Consider the following 22716-nt stretch of genomic DNA (forward strand, 5'->3'; position numbering starts at 1 on the left):
TGCATCGATAATCTTAACAATGCTGAGATTGGTGACTTTGTAATATATTGTGATTGAATAGGGAAAAGAGATATCGATTACAAGTCTGGTGTTATTGCTAAACAGCGAGAAGATATAAAATGTAATCACAAGGATTTGCGTTTACAAGTGAAGGGCGAGAAAGACTTTGTATATATTTTACTTTTTAAAATGGCAAATGTAATTGGTATCTTTTAGAAATGTCCTGATTACAAGGCCAGTCAAAGACCAGGCTTTTGAAGGTCAGTGTGTCCCTGAGGTAATAGACTTACATTGCATTACTCCAGTATAGGTTATATTGTTGTATGAATAAAAAGGTGAATTCTTGAACCTTACACAATATAGATCTAATTATTTGGTGTGTTTGAATAAAAAGCCTTGAACAAAACAGCATTTGTTTCATAGGTCAATATTATACATTTAAATCCCAAGTGTCTGCTATTCAGAACAGTAAGACTTTACATGTGTGGGGTTTTGACATTGTGAAATTTCTTGGGATTATTTCATTTCATGTATTAGATATTTTTTAGTCTTCTAGACAAAAATGCTCCCAAATGTTCAGCCTACATATGTTAAATCATCTGAAAACTTGCTGATTTAAAAAAAAGAAGAAGAAGGTGTTACAATTTTGACTGAACTAGGAAGCAAATTAATTTGATTTATGGCCATATCAGGACATACCCCACAACGGAAGGCTGATTAAATTTCTGCTTAATATATCATTCCGGGTTTAAACAACGACCCACCATGATATTGGTCACCTGATTTGAGTTTTAACTCTTTTGCAGACCAGAAATGAAATTACATGAATGCTCCTTTTCTATCATAAAGGCATGATATACAATAATATAGCATATGGAAATCAAATCATTTGGTTTAATCCCCCATGAGATAATGGCCTTACTGAATATGGTGAGATAATATAGCAGAAGAAGTCAACTTTTTGGCTGTGATCCCCCCAGAGATAATGGCCTTACTGTAGGCATGTTGCAATAAAAAAGCTGCTCATCTGCTGAGAGCAGCTCAAGAGATTCACTGTTGAGCCGTGAAATGAAAGTAGCAGCAACAGAAACGCACGTCTCCTTGTGTAGGATGAGGGTGAAAGTCTGTCTCACACTGACAACAAACTTCCACCAGTCAGTTCCAAACATCTGCTATACTGTTCAAAATTCTGCATGTGCATATGAAAAAAAGAAGAACATAAAAATACCAGGTTCCCATTACTTTTTTCACTGAGACATTTACACAAGCCTGTGTACATTTTTGCATGACAGAGCAGCTCACTTCTTCTGAACATGCAAATCTTACCTTTATTATTACTGAAACCAACCTTAACATAGAGCATAAAGAACCATGTGTCCCAATGTGTCTATTAAACACATGGAAAAAATAACATAGAGCCAGTTGCTCAAACAGATAAGACTGTTTACATTTTGAGATGAGGGGGGACCTTGTAAAAATATTCTTGTAAATGTTTTAAAGTAATATTGGTGTTTTAAATTACATAAATCATCAGTTCCACCAAATGGAACTTTTGCTATGTTTCCACACGGATGGTTTTAATTGCCGGATGTGTGCATCATGGCGGATTATGGTGCCTGATTTGAGACTTGGTGCATCAGTAAAACAAATGTTTTGTGATTAAAAATTAGTTGTCGGTGAAGTTTTTTAAAAGATATCAGTAAAGAAAGGACATTGTAAATACATGTGTGTGTGTTGCATTGAACATTTTTTATTTAGCCTTTTTTCAATATTTATTAAAAAAATTGTTTTTATAAAAATGGTCAAACAGAAATGTGCTGCATTGATCTCACATTTTTTTTTATTAAAATTAGTTCAGTTTTATATACATATATACCTCACAACAGGAGCTCTCTTGTTATAAATTAACACTTTTTTTTAACAGTTAAATATCCTGTCTATATTTTCTAGAATATATCTGTACTGAGGTGTCAGAGTTTTAGAGTTAAGAGGCCCTCACTATAAAAGGTTTAGAACATAGTGCTCCAACACCACGGTTCTCAGTTTTAAGTAATGTTCCAGTTGTCACGAGCAAAAGGATAAAACAAAGTAATATGTCACATTATAATAATATTCAGGCATTTAAATAATAACCCTAGATTTTAATGACTAGATTGTGTTCATAAAATAAATCTTTATTAAATGTGTATTTTTGTGCACAGTTTAAGGGATTTATAAATATACATTTTGAGAAACGAATATATTATATTATTTATATTTAAATGTTCAGGTTTACATTTCCACATCTGGTTTGTGTAATAATTCTAGAGAAAGCAGTGTGAATGGAGACTTCCCGTGTTCCTTTGTTTTTAAATGAAATGCTGTTAATTACAGCAGGTGTCTCTTCAACTCTGGGGCTTTTGTTAGAAAACACAATTGCTGAGGTTACAGCAGCTTCGTATCAAGTTCCTCTTTGGCCTGCCCGATCCTGAGCAGCTGATTGGTTCTCATCAGCTTCGGTCTCCAGGCGTCATGCCTTTAGCGCAACTCCTGATTGGCTTGCGCACTCGACCACCCCGACCGGAGGAGGGTGAAAGGCGGAATTAGGAGGAGTGAGACAGGAGTGTAAAAACCGCATTCTATCCTCCTACATAGTGTATCAGAACAATTAATTCATAACTTTACACAATCTGTTTATGAATTTACTGTTCTGATACACTATGTAGGAGGATAGAATGCTGTTCATACAAAAAAAAAAAAAAAAAAAAGAAAAAAGAAAAAAAAAAAATATATATATATATATATATATATATATATATATATATATATATATATATATATATATTTATTATTATTCTTTTTTTTGCAATGGAGTCAAAACTTTCTTCTAAAGGATGGAAAAAAAAAGGGCTTTGATATGTGGCTTTTATTATTATTATATTGTGGTATTATTATTAACAATAATGCTGTTGTATGATATCGTTCCACACTTTTTTGCTATTTGTCATGAAGGTGTTCATACTTATTACTCAATACTCAATTAAATTATACATTATAATGCATGTATTTTGTATGTCTGTAAACTCGCTGCTGCTTATCTATCCATCTAATGCTTCGAAACATATTTATATCACTTTACATATTTCAGTGTGATTCATGTAGCCCATGACAGTATAGCCAATATAACCCAGTCCCAGTACTTATCTATAAGTATTTAAACCTGAGACATGATCCAGATGTAAGAACACTACACAGAAAAAAAAAACAAATAGGAAGGTTGTAGTGATTACGTGTGATTGTATAAATAGTGTTCATCCACCAGATTTGTGATGTAACTGAGTGCTGGTAAAGTTAAAGCACACTGGTGCATATATTTGCATCTTAATAATTGAAGCAGGGGGTGGTGTTTATTTAGGTTGGAGGTGGGGAACACTGAGGACAAAAGTGATGAACAGCCCCAAGGACAGTGGGCTGTAGAGACAGAAAGAAAGGGGGGGCTCCTACAAGCCTAATCTTGCTCAAAAAGGCCATTGTGTGTCATTTACTGCCCAATATTGATGCCTGATGCCTGGCTTATTCACTCAGACCACTTTCGCTTGACGTGTATTAACTGGTGGAATGATAATGCTACTTAAGCAGATGGGCCTAAAATCTAAATCAAAATGCACAAGGTAAGGTGGTGTAGATGTAACACTGAACAGAAAGTTTGTGAAAGAAAATATATCTAAGTATAAAAAATACATTTTAGCTCAGGCTTTGAAAGGCACAAAAACTTTAAGTCTAGACTACAATAAAGATGCAGGGGAAAAAAAATATAGGTTCCTATAAAGTTCTCTGGGAGCATTATATTTATTTTCTGTGGTTCACCTGAACATAACTGGAAAGCATGCATGTTCTTAGGTGGGGGTAGAGGGGTGAATGGCTTTATGTCCCCACAAAGATAGTAATATTTGACAGTTTTGACCTTGTGGGGACATTTGGGTGGTCCCCAAGTAATACACTCACACAAGCCATGGCTGGGTAGAGCAAACAAAACTAATCAACTTAACGAGTCTAAGGGTTCATAACACGAATTTAGTGCGTTAATAATTACAGCAATGAAAGATATTTCCAAGGATTTGTGAAACAAACGTGCTTGTGTGTGACAAGAGGAGGAGCAGGAGGAGGAGGAGGAGGGCGAGAGTTCCGCTCTTCTTTCACTGCTCCATCCGGGAACTTCCGAATTAGCATTGACAACCGAAGCGCAACTTTTTTTCCTCGGGCAAAGTGAAATCCAGCCGCGGACTCGGCCAAAAATCTAGTCCCCCTGATTTCTATTCGAAATAAGCGAAAGAAAAAACGGGCCGACGAAACCGAGCTCAAGCGTCTTCAAGCTGTCGCTAGTGGAGTATTTGTGAGCGGGAGGCGCCGTGTCTGCGCCGCGTTTGGACCACTTTGTGTAGTGGCTGGGAAGTGAGCGATGAGTCTTGTTGCCCAGTAAAGAAGAAGAAGAGAGAACTTGCTTTGGGCAGAGACAGGAGTTTCTTCTTGCCCATCGCTCATGTGGCTTTTTTAACACCAAAAAGAACCCCACAGCTCGGTGTACGGAACTTCTCAACGCATCGAAAGTGGAAGAAAAGTGATTTGAAAGTCGGAACATGGAACTACAAGGCCTTCAAGAGGCGCTGAAAGTGGAAATCCAATGTCATCAGGTACTGAAACATCGCAGTGTGTGTGTACATATGTGTGTGTATGGTGTGTGTATGGTGTGTGTTAGTTCATCCACCCTCTCCCCGAGTAACACATTCCTCACTATTGAGCGAGTGCACGGTTACATTTTGTGCAACAAAATAACATCACACTTCACGGGCTCTGGTGTCGCCATAGCGTGTACTTTGACTTGATGTTTGTTCGTGCACTTTTCAACACACTTATCTTGGTCACTCGTTTGTAGTAGTTGCCTTTAAGGCTTGCTCTTAATCTAATATAATGCGGTGTTTTGCTTGCGTGTGTGTGTGTGTGTGTGTGTAGCCAGATCAGCACGAGACTTGAATATTTATGAGGCGCGAGAGTCGCTTGTGTGAGCCGCGGCTGTCGGCTCGGCTTTGTTCCTCCCGGACGGACACACTGTAACTTCAACACACACTTTTTTCCCTAACATTTTTTTATTCGCTTTGACCATCTTTCATTTCTTTTTTTTTTCCTCCTGAGACTAGTTGCACAGATGAAGCGAGATCCGCAGGTAAATCTAAACGTCCATATTTATATATATCAGCATAGCTTTGAGTCGTCGTTGTGTGTATAAAGAGCAGGCAGGGGAGCGCGCGCGCGCGCCCGTGTGTGTGTGTGTGAGTTAAACTTTATCGCCCTCAAAATCTCGCCCTGTGTGTGTTCACAGTTTGCTTAAAAGTTGAAAGGCTTTGAGCTGTTTTTTTCTTCTCTGCCTCTTCCAGACACTTTGCTGAAAAATCCGACACTAATAATATAATAATAATATAATAATAATAAAAATTTAACTTTTTTTGTTCCACTTGCTTTTTTTTGGCCACCTCCCCCTACTTACATTTTATGTCATTCTGTTCAATTTGTAGGACGGAGAGCTTAAGAAACAACTTCACGAAAGGCAGAGCAGAGTAACAGCCCTAAGCGAAAAACAAGTAAGAAAATAAAACATATTTCCTCCATAGTTGTTCAGCGCTGTTTCTTCATCTCGAGACCGTGCTCAGGCTTCTAGTTGTTTATTCGGTTCACACGAACGCCCTTATTATAATTATTTTTGTTGTGAAGAAATAAGTGACTTGGTTGCGGTGTTGGGATCAGGACAGAAATGTGCCTGGGTTACTTTAAGTGCGTGAAATGTGAAATTCCGCGTCCATTTTGATCAGGTCGATGGGTAGCTTGCTGGAAAGGGCGCTTTTTCAAGTGTTAACCCAATTTTTTTAACATATCTCTTCAGAAAGTCTAAATAATCATTGAAATGGATCAACTATCTAGTTTAGACAACCTCAATCTACTTATTGTGCACTTTATATTTATACATATTGCTAAGCTTATTATTTCTCCTCCTTGGTCACATGACGACGTGGTGGCGTCTGATTCGAGCTCGACTTTCACTTTTTTTTTTTTTTTTTTTAAACAATCCCGAAGCAGAGAGCGCATTTAGTTATATTATTAACTAAAGATTAACACTGGGTTTATTCACTTTGAGCTGTTTTATTGCATATTTTATAACGGATAGGGAAGTGGATGTGCTCAGAGTAGCTTTAAAAGCAGGGCAGGAGCGCTGTCTGTTTCAGCACCAATGTCTGTTTCAGCACCACGGACAGATGCCATGATAGCGCTTACAGACAAGTCCCGGTCCTTCTTCCTTCCTTGTATAAAGTTAATCTCGTGTGTCCTGAACAGGCTGCAAGTTTAAAAAATAAAACCCCAAAGCTCGAATCGCATTTGTTTCATGGTGTGTGTGTTTAGATGTGTGAAAGGTTTTCTTTCCCACTAAGTTTAATCGATCGCGTTTCCTCCGGAATGCAGTTTTTCAGCACTTGGAACAGCGCATCGTCCCCCCCCCCTTCAATCCGTTCTGTTACATTTAACATACACACACGTTTCGCACACACACACCGTCATCATTATGATTCCAAACCTGGCTTTCGTGTGTGTTTGGTGTTTAATCATTTGTGTGGTGTTTTTGTTTTTTGGTGGTTGTGTTCCCTACTGTTTTTTCATCTCCAGCTTCAGTTTAATAGTGGAAGCTTCCATTTTGTGAGAGAAGAGGGGGGTGGTGGTGGTGTTGGTTTTCTTCCTAACATGGAGCAAAAAAAAAAAAGTCTGCAGCATAGAGTTTGGCTGTGTGGGGGGATGGGGGTCTCATTCATACCCAACATTACCATTTTGATGGCTTTGATGCTGTTTTTGGAGGAGGAGGAAGAGGAGGGGGAAGGGCACAGAAGAAATAGAGGGAGACAGAGGGAGAGGGATGGAGAGAAAAGGCGAGTCAGCACAGCGCGAGAGCTTTTATCGGCTCTCCCATTTTTTACAACACAGGAAGGAAGTTGTTTTTGACTATGGAGTGTTACTATGGCTACGTTCTAAAAAGTGCATACTGGCACCCTGAATAGTGTGTCCGTGGTATTGTGCTGTACTGTTTTGACACACTATTTAGTACGCTAGCATGTATGCAGTCCATTATCAGCCCCAAATCGTCTCTAAGAACAGTTAGAAAATGGGCTTTTTATGCCTATGGAGCATGGAGAGTAAATATCAAACCTCCCTTGTAGTTGTAACAATCATATACGTGTTATTTTTCTCAAGGTCATGGGACATTTTACATTCAAGGGACTTTTTTCTTCAGAACAGGTGCTTTTTATCTGCCATATTAGTATTAATATGATTAGTATTTTCAGGGTTTTCTATATCCATAGGGTGTCTGCAAAGTTAGAAACCAAAGGGAACATGTCAAGCAAATATGTTGTTAAAAATAGTATAAGAATAATGGTGAACATTGTAGAAAAGGCACATGCTGTAAATATATACAAAATAAAGTCATCATGTAGTTTTAAAACAAAACTAAACTACATTAACCACTAAATGGTACAACTGAATAAGTAATTTAGAAGTTCCTGGTTACACGTTTGCACACATTAGCTGCATATTATATTGTTAGAAAAGGGATTTTTATAATAATCGTGTTACTTAAGATGGGTGTGATTCCTCTCAACGTTTCTTCCCCATTGGGTGTCAGGGAGAATTTTCTTCTCACTTTCATTTGGTATAAATGTTTAAATAAGTCAATATTTCTGATGTTTTTCCCACTTCTTAATCATTTGTATTTTATTATTATTACTACTCCAACATTATTTTTATTTATTGGCCTTTTATGAGACCTCAGTACAGCACTTCAGTGTCAAAGTGGTTTTTGAATGTGCTTATATATATATATATATATATATATATATATATATATATATATATATATATAAAAGTTAACTAGCCTTGTTTAAATACAGAGCGATGTAGTGGCTCTAGTCTTGCAGGCCACGTATCAAAATTGAAGAAACAACCAGTAAAAAATAGACATGAAATATAAATATGCATTGTGTAACTTGTTGACTATTATATTCTGTACTTGCGTATGTTGTATAGTATTATAAAAGAACACTATTACTACTTAATGCTATTAAATAATTCACCTTGAAATACAGTGGTGCTTATCTAAACAGTTTGAGAGCATAAGTATTCTACATACAGCAGGTAGCCTTTAATTTCAGATTCACTCCCGAAATGAAATGCAGTCAGCAGAAAAAAAGGCTGATTCTCTAAATAACCACTAATACAGTGTGTGTGTGTGTGTGTGTGTGTGTGTGTGTGTGTGTGTGTGTGTGTGTGCGTGCATATGTTCGTACATGTGCATGCAAATGTTCCAGTTTGTTAACTGAAGGAAAAGAACTGCTATATATAGAGGGATATAGACGTAGCATTACTTTTAAAAAATTAAATTCTACTTTTAAAACCTTGAAATCATTTGCTGATTAAATAATAATTCATACATATTAATTGTTAGAGTCTTTGACCCTGATCAAGATTAAGTGGTAGACATGCTTTCCTGTGTGAGGGTAAAAAAAGTGTATATTTTGGCAACCTATCAAAAAAATGTGCTTTATTGTCATTTTTTGTTCAGAAATGGAGTTACAGAGAGTTAGTAAAAAGTCAAGAGTCAGGGATATTAATTCAGTTTCTTCACCTCAGCCCAAAACACCACATTTATTTGTAATTCAGAACCAAAAAGTTCCTGTTTCCTCTACCTATTATTTATACTTTCACCTGTGCAACACACACCTGCCATCCTATTAGGCCTGCATATACTGATCACCACTGACATGGAGATAAGTTGATATAAATGTTACAGTCCGATTGCACTAAGACATAAGAAAGTAGCCCGGAGCAACAGGAACCAGCTCGATTAAATACCGAACAGAACACGAAGGTTAAAATATGTAATGCTTGCAGTTTGTTGCATCAGAGAAGTAAAGTTCCCAACAGTGTTAAACTCAGATGGATTTCATTCACGTCTTCACTCTTGTTTTTTTTTTTCTTCTTCTTTGGACTACAAAGTTTGGCGGTGAAGCTGCAACGGGGGTCCCTGTTGTGTTTTTGATTACCGTATTTCAGAAGCGAAGGCAGCGTAACTTTAGTTAATTACAGGTGTTGGATTGTATAAAAAGTCTTTACTTAGTAATGCGAGGACGGCTGCTCATATGGCAGTCTTGCTTCTGAAAGGTTCTCTGTTTGCCTTGTTTTTTTTTTCGGATAGTATTTGCTGAGCCTCTGCTGCAGAGCGAACAAAGCAAACAGGGAATGTGTGTGAGGGTATAGATAGAAAGTAAAGGGCTGTTAAATAAAAAGCACTTTTATTGAACATACTTTCAACACAACTTTTACTTTATAGTGTACAGTTGTAGAAGGATTGATTTCTAATCGCAAGTTAGAGTGTGATGTCAAACAGGAGAGTTTCTTTCTCATGGAGTTATATGTATATATAAGCTATGAATATATGGAATGTGTGGTGTATGTATGTGTGTGTTTTTATATATATATATATATATATATACATATATATATATATACATATATATAAAGGTCTTAATATCATAGAGATGTACATCCATTGAAATGCACAAACAGCAGTTGGCGAATATGTTTTATTATTATTATTTTTTTTATAAAAGCAATTCAGCATCCTGTCAGGAGTCATTTGTGCAGATCGTATTATCTCAGTGGTAGGGGGCCTGGTCCATGCAAGCACATGATTGGCTGCTTTGACAGATTTTGGTCAGATCTGGGTCTGCAGGTGAACAGGGCTGAATTCTAGCGACTACTTGGTTGCCAAATCCAGACTACAGCAATCACATATGGCTGATTGTAGCCATTTTGCACAATACCTTGTTAACTTATGAGGTCGTAACTGAGGGTTTCAGCCTCCAAATCAATCGAGTGGGATTATTAGAAGTGTTCAGATACCCATAGTCATCATATCGTTGCTGAAATAAGTTATTTTATATGCAATATAAGTATATAGAGTAATTTTTGCCAGCAGTGTATCTTATTGTGCATTGTAAAGGTGTCAGGCTTGGGCCATTATTTTAACTTCGACTGCAGAATAAGACAATTACAAAAATTTCACCTCTTGTTCAACTCTTTCAAATTCAAAAAAAGAGGCTTTTTGAAGGCTGCTTTCAGTTTAGTGTTTGGGGAGGGGCAGATTGGAATGAGGCTGGTGAATAATATGGTCCTTAGTCCTCTGGGAGCTGAGAGTCCCTTCCAGATGCTGTGTGTGAGTGGCAGCTTGGGCTGGGTGAAAGGTTACAGAAATCAGGCAGCGTCGGCAAACACCGGCGCGTCTCTCTGAATCGAGGGGGTGTTTGAAACAAAGTTTACTTTTCTGCTTCTCGTTTGTACAAATAGGTATAACTGCATTTGAAATGTACTGCGAAGAATTGTTATAGGCATTTACTCGCTTGTTTTGCTTTTCTGATCTGTCAGTGTAAATTTGGCGAGATAATTGGATGGTGTAGAAGTCATAGAGACTCGCAGTAAAAAAAAAAAAAAAGAAGAAGTGCCCTTTAAACTCCATCCTTGTGTGTCCACAAGTGGTGTAATGGAATTATGGGTGGAAGTGGTCCACTGTCTGTAGACACTATGTAATAAAATAACTCTGGGGTTCACAAAATGTCAGCATGCGATGAACTTTTAGTGTTTCGAGCCTTAAACACCTCATTAAAAGGTATTTGTATATTTTTACCGATTTGAACCATGTCAGAGGTTTTTCTGGAGCAAGGATATAAGAGCCACAGCATCATTCTCACAGGATCATGTTTTGAACCCGAACGCAGAGAATCTGCATCTAATGCTATGAACTGCGGCTTAATTACTGTTTGGCCGACGGTCTTTCTTTGTGTTTCGGACTCTGAGGCAAAAAGAAAGCTGAAGCAATGCATGATTCATCATACGAGTGCGCACGCTAGAAAACTCCAAAGCCGGTAAACATGCGTGAATGTGTGTTGCGCCGTGTCCACATCTTTAGCTCTTTTTTTTTCTTTCAAAGGTTAGTAAGATGCCTTGAACATCAAAGGAGGGTTTTTATCAAGTACATGAATGTTCAAGATTCTAACCAAAAGACAAGCGAGGTTTTGTGCACGCTCAGACCCGGTTTAATTTCAGACGTATGTTTGTGCTAGGCTCTGGGATTTAGATACGAGTTCGAATCCGTGCTGAGGGAGGCATGAACCAGTAAAGGGCATTCAAATGTCACCCTGAGAGATGTAGTGTGGTGGATGGTGGATGGCTCTTCCTGAACTCTCAGGTCTATATATCCGAGTGCTTTTTGTTCCCAAGCACTCCCGGCCATGCCAATCCCATCTTTTGTCTGCCATTTTCCTTAATCACTCAGCTGGGAAGACCATGCGAAACAGTTCATGAGCATAATTAAGAGAGCCACGTGAGCGCTTTGCATTACTTCTCCTGGCGAAGCCAACAAGGAAGAGAAAGTAAAAAGAGAAGGGGAGGCTCGGACGCTGGATGGAAAGAAGGGTGGTGTTGTGTTTCTGTCCGACTATGTCCTTCCTTCACATGCTGCGTGGTACAAAGCTGAGGCACCTGTTCTTAGCGCAGTGTTCTTTTTCTAATGACGACAAATCTGCTCTCTTCTTTTCCCCTCCGAGCTGCCAAGCGCCTGGTTATTATTGTGCAGCAGGCATTTCCAAAGAGTCACATTAAAAGTGCTGATGTGGCTTTGCTAGCGAGCCAATAGAGGGAGAGAAAGGCTACAGTGAATTAACCCACATCTCCTGCCGTGCCAGCCTAAACGCTCTTTCTCCCTTTTTCCCCCCTTTTTTTTCTCTCTGTCCAAACAATCCATGCATTCAGTAATGTATATTTGTTAAGATACCATTTAAAAATCATGGCACTCTGCCGTTAAATCAAATCGGCTGCGGCGTGGGCCCGGAGTTAACCTGTACTGCAGATTGCAAATGTTATCACCTTGTTACTTTCTTTCATAAACAGGATTAAAGAAGGCATACAGCCACGAGTAAGAGTGGCTGGTGATGGGTTTAGTCCCAGCTCTATAATCCGTACTTCTTTTTCCATCATAGGACATGATTAGGCCTGAGGAAGCGGCACTTTTTATTAGTACTATAACCTCACATGTTCTATGGAAAGCCACGTGTATCCGAATGGACACGGTCTGTGAATTTGCTTCTCCGCAGCTCCTTGTTTCTGCAACTTGCAGTCGAACATTAATCATCATCAATACCTGAGGACGGGGCTTTAAGACAAAGACAAGAAACATAGATGACAAGCTCTAATGGCTTAAAGCTATCAATTGCTGGAAATAAACAACAACCAGATTAAAATTGAACTCCCAGGTTGTTCGCTAGCTCTGCGCTTCAGCTCTGTTCCACCCGATAACTTTTCATTACCGTTACTTCTCATGTATTGGTTGGGTTTCTGCAATTGAAATTCACAATATCAAGCTTTGTTCGAAAAACAATTATATTCCGGTAGATTCGTGCACGCTTACGACTGCGTATTTGAAGTCATTTTAACCTTCATGGACCATGTTGGGTTTTTTTTTGTTGTTTTGCATAATAAATTTCCGATTCGGAAACAAAAGGAAGTCTGATTGGAAACTTAATTTCTAGGCGAAAGTTAATGATGTTCAACGATGGCAATGGCCTGTGTGTGTGCTTGGGGCAGGTCCGGAGGTGTGTTCAATGTAATCTGTAATACTTGATAAAGTGTTGCTTAGTGCCTCCCTTGTTCAATGACATTTGTGGATCCACTATATCAGGCAATTTATTGGTTTTAAAACGAAAAACACAGACAGTTTCTCAGGTGCTGCCAGTGATATTGTTCGCTTGTCAAAGCTAATGTTTATTGCGAGCATCCTGTTTGGCTAATAGGACTATAAAGCGTTCGCCTTTATAGTTCATTTATAAAGTTTTAACAGTCACACAAATTCACGCACGGAGAATATCAGCGCTTAAGAGGACTTTAACTAACGTTTAACGTGGCACTGCGATCGCATTACCATCACAATATGTCATTTAGAAAACATTTGCTCTCTAATGCTTTAATAGGTTGGAGCTGAAAATGGCTGTTTGGTGTAGGGCTGCGCTCCAAATCGCAACTGAGAGGACATTTTGCAACCGAGAGGACATTTATGCAGTTTAGACTTCTGACACTCGTTCTCCCAGTAGGGACACATGTAACACACCGAAGCACAGCAAGAAGTACTTACGCGGAGTTCATGGCACAGGAACCAGGGAGACGCCGAGGCTAACGCTTTTAATATTAAGATGGTTTGGGCTTGGCCTAGATTTTATGTATCTTCTGTCATGCTGGAAATAAAAAAAAAAAAAGGAAAGGAAAGTCTTAGAGAAGTGTGTTCAGCAGAATGCAAGTACAGGGATGTACAGAGGTATATTAAAAATCGACTAAAGCTGAGCATTAGTGCAAAACAAACCATCTAGAAAGAACAGCTGTCGCTGGCAGAGACGAGACATCCACGGATTGCTTGTTATTTACAACGTCGCATCCAAATCCAATATGATTTCAACTTCCTCGTGCTCGTGAGGCAAAAATCATACATATGTTAGCGTGTAGACGTAACAGCGGCGTCTCACGCTACAGTACGATCTTGATAAAAGTCTAATGTCGAAGCAGTAGATTGCTTCAATCTGCACATCATGAAATGTTGAAGTCCGTGCGATTGGCGTAATCTTTAAAAAAAAAAATCTAACATTATCGATCACACAAGTAAACACACTCTTTACACATTTCAGATATGCCTGCACTCACTTTAGCCTGGAAAACTATTCTCCAGAGGGAAAAAAAAAGATCTTTTTGGTTTTTGGTTTATATTTAAAAGGCTTTGGAAATTGCCGTAATGATTTCAAATTTGTCCCGGAGTAGCTTCTACTTTATATTTGTCTTTCATTTCGAGCGGAACACCGAAGCTTGAGTAAACAAGGAAAAGTAGGCTAGTGCTCTCGCAGCAGTCATCTGGGGAAGAATTTAACAGATGCACCTAATTTTAACGGACATTTTTCAACAGGTTTTGTTCTTTAAGAAAATGACATCGTACGCACTTGCGTGAATTTCTGAGCGCACGTGATCAATTCTATTGGCAAAATTGATATTCCAATAAAAGATCCTCCACATTTAATGAAGTAGCAGTATCCTATAGCAACAGCAGGCTGATCTTAAGCTGAAAGTTCACATGTTCCCCCGTGACCCATTCACCAGAGAGCTAAACTGGAGTTGCTGTGGAGTGAAACACTTACAGTCTCTGTGCTGCACTTAAATGATTGCCAAATTCAGAAATGCTGATTTGGTGCAGTGTAGAGCAATATAGATCCCTGGACTAAAGTCAACCACTTCTAAGAGTCTGTTAAGGTGTTATGGTTGAACGGGTTAACATATTATAGTAATTACCAAGGCTGACGGGAACAAAAGATTGGTGGCCAGATACTCCATGGAGAACAGGCTCATTCAGAAGCCTGGCTTTAATGAACTTACTCGAGCCTCTTTTTCTTACCCCGAGTCTCGTAGCAACGAATTCTCTCACAGCGGGTGCCACACACACACACACACACAAAAGCAAGTCGGTCCCTCTTTTAGTTATTTTCAATAGCATAAACTCCGTTCTGCCGTTCTCTCTTCCAATTTACCATGCCATCAGCAGAATGACTGAGTTCAGCTGAATCGATGAATACCATTTTACTTTTCAAGGCTTTGTGTAGTATTAGCACATTTCTTGCCAGCACAGACCGCTCCTGTATGCACATATGGTCTGGAGTAAAGGAGGTCTAGCAGCGAGGAAGCTTGCATAACGATAGCTTTATCAGGCTCTGAGCAGGAACACACAGGCCTTGGTGTAAATCCCAAACTTTGCAACCCAGCAGCGGCGAAAGCAAGCAAGCAAACACGCGCACACACACAAAAGCATTTCAAAGACAAGACTCATCTCCTGTGCCGTTCCCAAAAGCAGTGCCTGAGCACTTAAATCTGTGTTGTTTTTAGATGAGAATCAGCGCCTGCTCTGATCACCTGCCAGCAAAGGCCACAGCGGTCGGATTACGGCGACCATATTGACTTCTCCTTGATCGTATTTTTGGTGCCTCTCAGTGAGCTGATAACCCAGTGCTCCTGCAGCCCACTGACCGGGAGAGACCAACAGGATGCCTGCGGTCAGCAGATTAGCCTCCGACATGAGCACCGAGCGCTCTCGCACCGTCAGCACGCCAACACATTTTATCATCAAACGGAGAGCTCTCGCTTCCTCATCACTCTGACTCTGTTCTCTTGCAATTCCTTATTTGTTCCTGAGATTGTGTTGACAGTAATGAGGGAAAATCATTCAGAGGAACACCGGCTTCTTTAAAACACAACACAGAACAAGACTTTCAGACCGTCACCAGGTTTGACTTATTTATCTAAGGATGACTTTTCTCTCTGATTAGCTATTCATTGTTTTCCCTTTCTTCTTTGACTAGCATTTGAATCTATCTTAAATGGGATGGAAGAAGCTCTCACAAAGCTGTCACAGGAAGAGAATGGGGCTCTGTACGTTGTTTAATTAAAGGGCTCTGTTAGAAGCACCACAAATATGATTAAATTAGACTGGATCTCCAGGCAAAGTTGGCTGTGCTGGTACCCTACTTCTCCTGCTGATGTCGGACTGGAGCTGTCCTGAGCTCAGCAGATTGTGCTGAATCGGACATGCCTTTCATCTGTAGTGCAACACCATGACAAGAGCCATCAGAGCCGACCCAACGTTATCATGTGTGAAAGGAATGTGCCAACGACTTTATAACACACAGAACTGTCCATTCATTGAGACCACAAAGACAAGTTTAGGGATGCTAATCTGATTCAGTTTCTCGTACTTTTCGCCATGAGACGGTCATGTTTTCCTTCTTTAATTTAGCCGACACAGAGAAGCACAAAAGCTTTCATCAGAGTGAAATGGGGGGTAATTTTGTAGCTCTGTGAACCATCTGAAATCGAAAATTGATTCGAGGCCAACGCCTGAATCAACACTCTATTGTTTGAGCCCCTGTATGACGGTGGCTTTCTTTGCTGGGCGGAGAGTAAGAAGGTAACAAGATTAGATCACGTTAGTTGACCTATAGGATTACTTTATTAGAGCAGGCCAACACTTTCAAAGATGACTTCATCTGTCTGTCGGCTATTCCCTCTCTCTCTCTCTCTCTCTTTCTCTTTCGCTTCACTCCCAAAAGGGATCCTCTTTTTTTTTTTTCTCTCTCTCTCCATCTCCCCCTCTCTCTCTCCTTCTCTTTCTCTCTGAGGACCCAGAAGGGTAGGAATCCATTTCTTGCACAATTGAATTGAAAAATAATCATGAGTGGAACGGCCACGCTTTGCTCGAATATCATGATCTGCAGAGACTTTGGAAACGAGGCAGACGAAAGACATTCAGGGAAAAAAAAAAAAAAAAAACAGTTACGGCAGAAGAGAGAAACCCCCGATGCAGTAATTACAAGAATCAGTGCCTGTTTGCTCTTAATATCTTAATGCTGAACGAAGTAATGTGTTTCGGGATCAGGCTGACTGAAATTTCTTAATCAGCACTTCTGCTTGGATCCTGACCTATGAGATCTTGACTGACGCTGGTGTTAAAGGAATATGAAGTAAGATGTTACAAGTCCAAAAATGTTCTTTTGTTCCGAGTCAGGAAAATCTGATGTTGTCAAATATACGTTCTGCAACAAATGATTTGGTCAGTGGATCACAGTTGTCGCCTCTCTGAAGTAAATTAGGCCTACTTTAACCACGTGTGAGAGAGTGGAGTGCTTTAATGCCATTCAAGTGTACTTTTATTTACTGCCAGTCTCTTAGCTAGGGTTGTTTGTTACACTCTTTCTCTCTCCCTCTCTCTCTGTACTTCCTCCCTCTCGAAGTGTGTGGGTGAGGAAGTGGTTGTCAAGGATTTTTTTTCCTCAGCCACAAACAATAGATTTGCTCTGCTGTACAGACATTACCAGAAGAGTGAAATGTGTATTTAAATTTTTGTTTATTTTTTTTTTTTCATTTACCAAATGAGATATAAGAGAGCAATAGACAGAGATCTCCCTCAGGGTAATGGTGTATCGCAATATTTCTTTAATAAGGGTCTACATTTGGGACAGTGTTTATGTTGTGATAACAGACATTTGATCCCATCATGTTTTTAATGTTTCGATCAAATAGGATTTCAGCTTTGTAGTTGATTCTGATCTGCATGTCGACTGCATGGAATTATGTTAGTTAAGAGAGTTTGGGGAGTTTGTCATGTACCAGGCGCACATCTCATTTGCATGAACTTCTAAGACTTTATTTTACTTGTCGTACAAAGGCTGAGAACAGAAAGTAGCATCCTGTATGTGCTTAACTGGAGAGCGACTTCAAAGCTCCCTTAAAATAATTGATTGGACTTGCTGGTGCTTTTTATTACTATTTTTTTTTTTTTGCAAGATGTTTTTCTCAGACACAAGTACAAATATTAGGTCAGCCGTACCTGCCGTCTCATCTTGGAGTAGATATGAAAAGGTGCAGAATGGTACAGCAGGAAAACACTGCATTTCCTTCAAAAGCATCGTAATTCCACACTTGGCTTTTAACCACTGCATATAGTCCCCTAAAGCTACATAATACCTTTTGCTTTGATCTCTGAGGTCTTTTTTTTTCCTCCAAAAGAGCTGGTTTCACCTGTACAACACTCGCTTAGTGTGGAATGCCGTGGTTGTTCCGAGGAAACTATTGCTGAGAGGGTTTACTGGGTAGCAATGCGATAAGCTCAAGGGTATCATTCCAGCATCTTTCCTCAGATTCAAGTCTCTCTTACTGTGGTCATTTAGTTCACTGTAACAACCTGCAACTCAATCATTTATCCAGTCTTCCTCAGTCTCTCTGTGCTAAACTGCACTGCAGTCCTACACTGTCCGGTCTACATAATAAGCTTCGAAGTATTTACTCTTCAGAGTTATAAATCTGTGCATTTTAAACCAACACTTAAATGTGGATATTAACCAGAAATATGATTCCCTGGAAGACAGAAATATCTGAATGGAACTAGAGCTGGGCACTAACTCTGTAAGCTGCATCTATGGGCTATTTATGGTCATCATAAGCTTTACTATGATGCAACTCGCCTTGCAACACTACCTAGTATACATTATATCTTATAACAACTATGCGAATAGTTATAATACAATAGTTCATTATGAAGCCAAATGAAAGCACTAAGTGTTAAACCCTTCAACAATGAAAACCTGTCCTTGATGGAAAGCAGAGATTTCAAAACATCACCAGCACAACAGTGGCCTTGTTTACCGAGACGTCCAGGGGGAATCGTCCCGCTTTGCCAAGAGCGCCAAATGAAACATCACCAAGATGAAACCGTGGCAAAGCATGTAAAGCGGACACAGGACGACAAGCACATCCCATGATGCTCCGATTATTTATATCCTGATGTATACCATGGTGGAGACAAAGAGTTCCTGGTTGTGGCCAAAACAACATCCTGTCTTGCCAGGCTGTTACATCACAACAGCCAGTGCCAAATAGAGCTGCCTCCCATAGTGCCTGGGTTCAGGAAGCATGCAAAACATGTTCAGTCAATGGAAAAATAAATGGCAACAGGTTGCCAGTGGGTGAATAGCAGCCAGATTTGAACCATGATGATTGCTCTAATGTTATATTTCATGAACAGGCATGACGTTGCCACATTGGGGTAACTTGATGAATGTGGACGTTTAGCATGTGGCATTTTTGGTTAAGGATTTCTGGTAGTCTAATGATTTTGATGTGGGATCTATGAATTTTATGGCCTGAAGGAGGTGTTGGTGGGGATCAGGTCTCTGTTAAGCTCTGATGAGCTGTCAGGACTGCGCCTCTGTTCATCTAATCCTGGCATCCCTTCGCCATCTGATTTTGCTCCCCAATCTCTTCCATCGCTCAAGGCATCGCTGCTTTAATGCAGATAATTCGTTTCTACTTTTGCGCCAAAATTGAATCTTTTCAAATCCATCCTAATCGAAGCTACAGTGTCATAAACACTCTGAAAAAAAAACGGCACAGGAAAGACTACAGAAAGGCTTCGAATAAATGGGAAAGGAGTCAGTTTGTGTGGCAACGTATATTTTTCACCACACTTGATACGCTTACGTAATGGCATTTATTTCTGGGCAGGATGTGATAAGGCGTCACACAATTATCACTGCCAGTGACACGTACAGAACATCTATCAGCATAGGACATCTGCACAGCTGTTAGAGGGCACATAGCAAACCATACAGTGACAATGTTCTGTGAATGGATCAATTGAATTTAGCAGCTTTGGCTTTCGATTTGGCTGGAATATTGTACATTAATCTCAGGTCTGTTTACTGTGATTAGCTCCATCACCACATTTAACCTGGATTTAAAATACCTTATTTAATGTGTATTATACCAACGGTAACAAATACGGTTTTCCCTGGTGTTCGTTAAAATCGCAATGATAAATCGGAAAGAACTTTATTAGTAAAAAAGTAGTTGGGAATCGTATTGCTCTGGTTTACGTTATGAAGCACGCCGTGTCACAAACTGCGCATGCAATTAACAAAACTATTTAAATCGGGCAGCTACTAATTATATATTTCATTCTACGATACTTACTTACGTACAGTATATATAATTATAAAAACTAAATCTTGACCCTGCTGCAGGCAATATGTATGCGTTTCTGTAATCTTGGGTTGTTTCACAATCAAGTCACAGCACAATTCTCTTTCCGTTTACATCAGTTGTACTCTACGTCGGTCCAAAAAAAGAGTCGAGTCACTAATCCCAGGCTCTGAAATTGAAAGCTCACCGAAAATGGTTCACCTCGGCAAGCAAAACGAGTTTTGGATCCAACGATTCGTTTTAGGAGGCGGTCGATATCGATCTTTATTTTAAGTTTGACTTGTGAACAAATCACTGCTTGAAATGCAAATCCCAGTGACTAGGCATGCTGATGTATCTTTGCAGAAGTGTGGAACAAGTTAGAAAAGAGTTATGGGTTCTGTAGTAACAGTTCATTGAGATGCTGGAAAAAAAAGATTTTTTAAATAGATTTCTCTTTGGCATTTTTATATATATATATATATATATATATATATATATATATATATATATATATATATATATATATATATATATATAGGCAAATAATCCAGCTAATCAGTTCTATCTGAAAGAATAATCAGTGGGATTTGTCTGACAAAGATTTCCTAACGAGACTCGAATACATTTGCTTCTACCGTTCCTGAAACAATCCACAGAAATCTCATGGCCAGCATGAAGGCAGTATTCCTTTGATGTAGATTTCATAGTAAGATTGAGAAGCCTCCAGAAAGATTGGACCACACCCACCATCAGTCAGCACTACACTTGACTTCATAGGGCACATCAAAGCCACAAACATCTTTGTCCTATTGCAGAAATCTGAACTTTGATGTTTAGGTTGGAAAAGGACGCTCTAACGGTTCTTCACTATAGAACACTGATAGAACTGTAAACTTCTTTGAAGCCTTCATCGTATATATATATATATATATATATATATATATATATATATATATATATATATATTTGTAGACTTATGCTTAGACACCTGGTGTGCATTCGCCAGGATGAAGTAATGAGGCGCAAGAGGAGCCAATAATAACAAAGTGCAGAGAGAACCTCAGACTGAACATCTCGCCCTTTCCCACAAAGCCGAGCTCCAAAACGTAAACGAGGACGAGCTTTGAAAGAAACACAAAATGAAAAACAAAAACTACTTTCTTTGTCCTTCACGGAGACGAGATTAAGTCAGAGAAGCCAATAAGATGGAAGATTTTTAGGCAAAACACACAAGGTTGATTATTACTTTGAGGAACAGTTTGATATGCACATACCATTTGCCATTTCGAAATGTCACTAGGTAAAAGTTTAATGGCCAGGAGGACTGCAGCTTATTAGCATGCTCTTTCTCTAAATCTACAAGGATAATCAAATCACAGTCTAATTCTATAGCGGCACTCAAACACAATTAATCTTATAACAATGTTCCGGACTGACGAGGTACTTCTGTTGTAAACACACCGATCGCTCGGCGCGCAAGTGCGAATTCGGGACTTTAGCTCATTATTTCTCTATATGACTCATTAACAGCATGTTAGATGTGATCGTGATTCCATGAATCCCTATTCTCAGAATACATGTTCCTTTCTTTTTCTATCATTGTTCACATCCGAGTTAATGTGACCCCACTCGGCTTCTGTGAATCGCATGCTGGTGGCAGTAAAGGCAATGCGGAAGGAGAATTTTGAATGAAGCATTTCTAAGATTAGATGGAAACACATCGGATGTAAATAGACTGCTTATCAAACAGTGTACGTAAGAGGAGGAGACAATCAGCCAGGCCCGTGTTTGTAGGAGGGATTGTAAAAACGAGGGGGAAGATCCGTGATGCAGGTGGGACAACAGCTGCAATTTCATTGGGATCGTCCCATGGACTCTCCTCACACTTTCCTGGTACGGGAAAAAACTTACATTCTGACGAAACGCATGATATTCCAATGACTTTCTCTAGTCTTTAGTGAATGCAAGGATTTACGCCTCTCGCATCTCTTTGAGTTTTAATAGAAACACAGATGTTTTTATAGATGCCAAAACGAATGCGGTATGAGGTGTTAAAGTGAAACCGCTCGAGTGCGCACCTGTTTAGCTGGAGAGGTGTTTGGAGCGTGTGGACCGTGACCTGGCGCGATAGGGCGCACTTATGCTGCTTGGATACCAGACCTGCTTTCTGTTTCCACGCTGCAGCTTAGCAGCCAGAAGATGGCATGGTTCGTATGTAGTCTCCTAGAACGGGAGAGGAGGCAGCCGTGCTATTAATAGGCATGCTATGGTTCGGCTTTAACCTCAGAGAGAGAAAGAAAGAGAGAGAGAGAAAAAAGAAAGACTGTAAATAAACTGCCACTCTCTGGTGTACTTTTGCTGAGCTTTAACATCTTGGCTGCTTTTTTTCTTTCTTTCTTTACAGTATAAAATGTATTGTTTTCGAGCCTGTCCATATTACACAGAGGATTTCGGTGCACTGGAAGGTGACCTTTGTGCATTAAATCATTTTGACACACTAACAGCACCCAATTAGACGACCCAAAATGGATGAAACTCTTAAATAAATCTGAACAGCACAATGTATCATGTGTTATCAACATACAGCACTTCGATGACACCATTCCAAAAAAAGCAAATAAATCAGGAACCAGTCTTGGTTTAGTGTTACAGGGTTTGCAGATGTTTTGTTTGGAAGCTTGTATTTATTTATTTATTTTCCAACAGATCCAGACTGCCATGGGCTATTGTCAAGGATGTTTTACATAAGGAGTTTTGTGTGAGTGCACTCAGGTGTTAGTATTGCTCCACGATAGGAATGTGGCCTGACATGGAGGGCCGGGATGAAGAGCGTCAGAGGAGACAAGCTCAAGAAAAAAACAAGAACTTGGAATAGTTATTTAAAACCCCTCGAATCCACACGGCTGCACCTCCAGTCTCGAATCTCACTAGCTTTTGAAAACTTGACAAGTACATTTCAAAACCTGACAGCAGTTCATAAAACAGTGCACACTCAGCGAGCATGATTACGCTGTATTTCTGTATTTATAACGTGAACAGATTATATAG

The 22716-nt window shown here is 39.4% G+C and overlaps 1 protein-coding gene across 1 annotated transcript in view; it reads left to right on the forward strand.

Moving 5' to 3' along the window:
- The first annotated feature begins 4221 nt into the window (after positions 1–4221).
- The window catches only part of phf21b (PHD finger protein 21B), a 64962-nt gene continuing 46467 nt past the window's right edge, over positions 4222–22716 (forward strand). Inside the window, exons 1-2 of the mRNA XM_046872544.1 lie at positions 4222–4670; positions 5550–5615. Coding sequence (XP_046728500.1) covers positions 4617–4670; positions 5550–5615 — 120 coding nt within the window. The 5' untranslated portion in view covers positions 4222–4616. The remainder of the gene's footprint in view (positions 4671–5549; positions 5616–22716) is intronic.

Source organism: Silurus meridionalis, chromosome 18 (assembly GCF_014805685.1).
Source record: "Silurus meridionalis isolate SWU-2019-XX chromosome 18, ASM1480568v1, whole genome shotgun sequence".
Classification (NCBI taxonomy): domain Eukaryota; kingdom Metazoa; phylum Chordata; class Actinopteri; order Siluriformes; family Siluridae; genus Silurus; species Silurus meridionalis.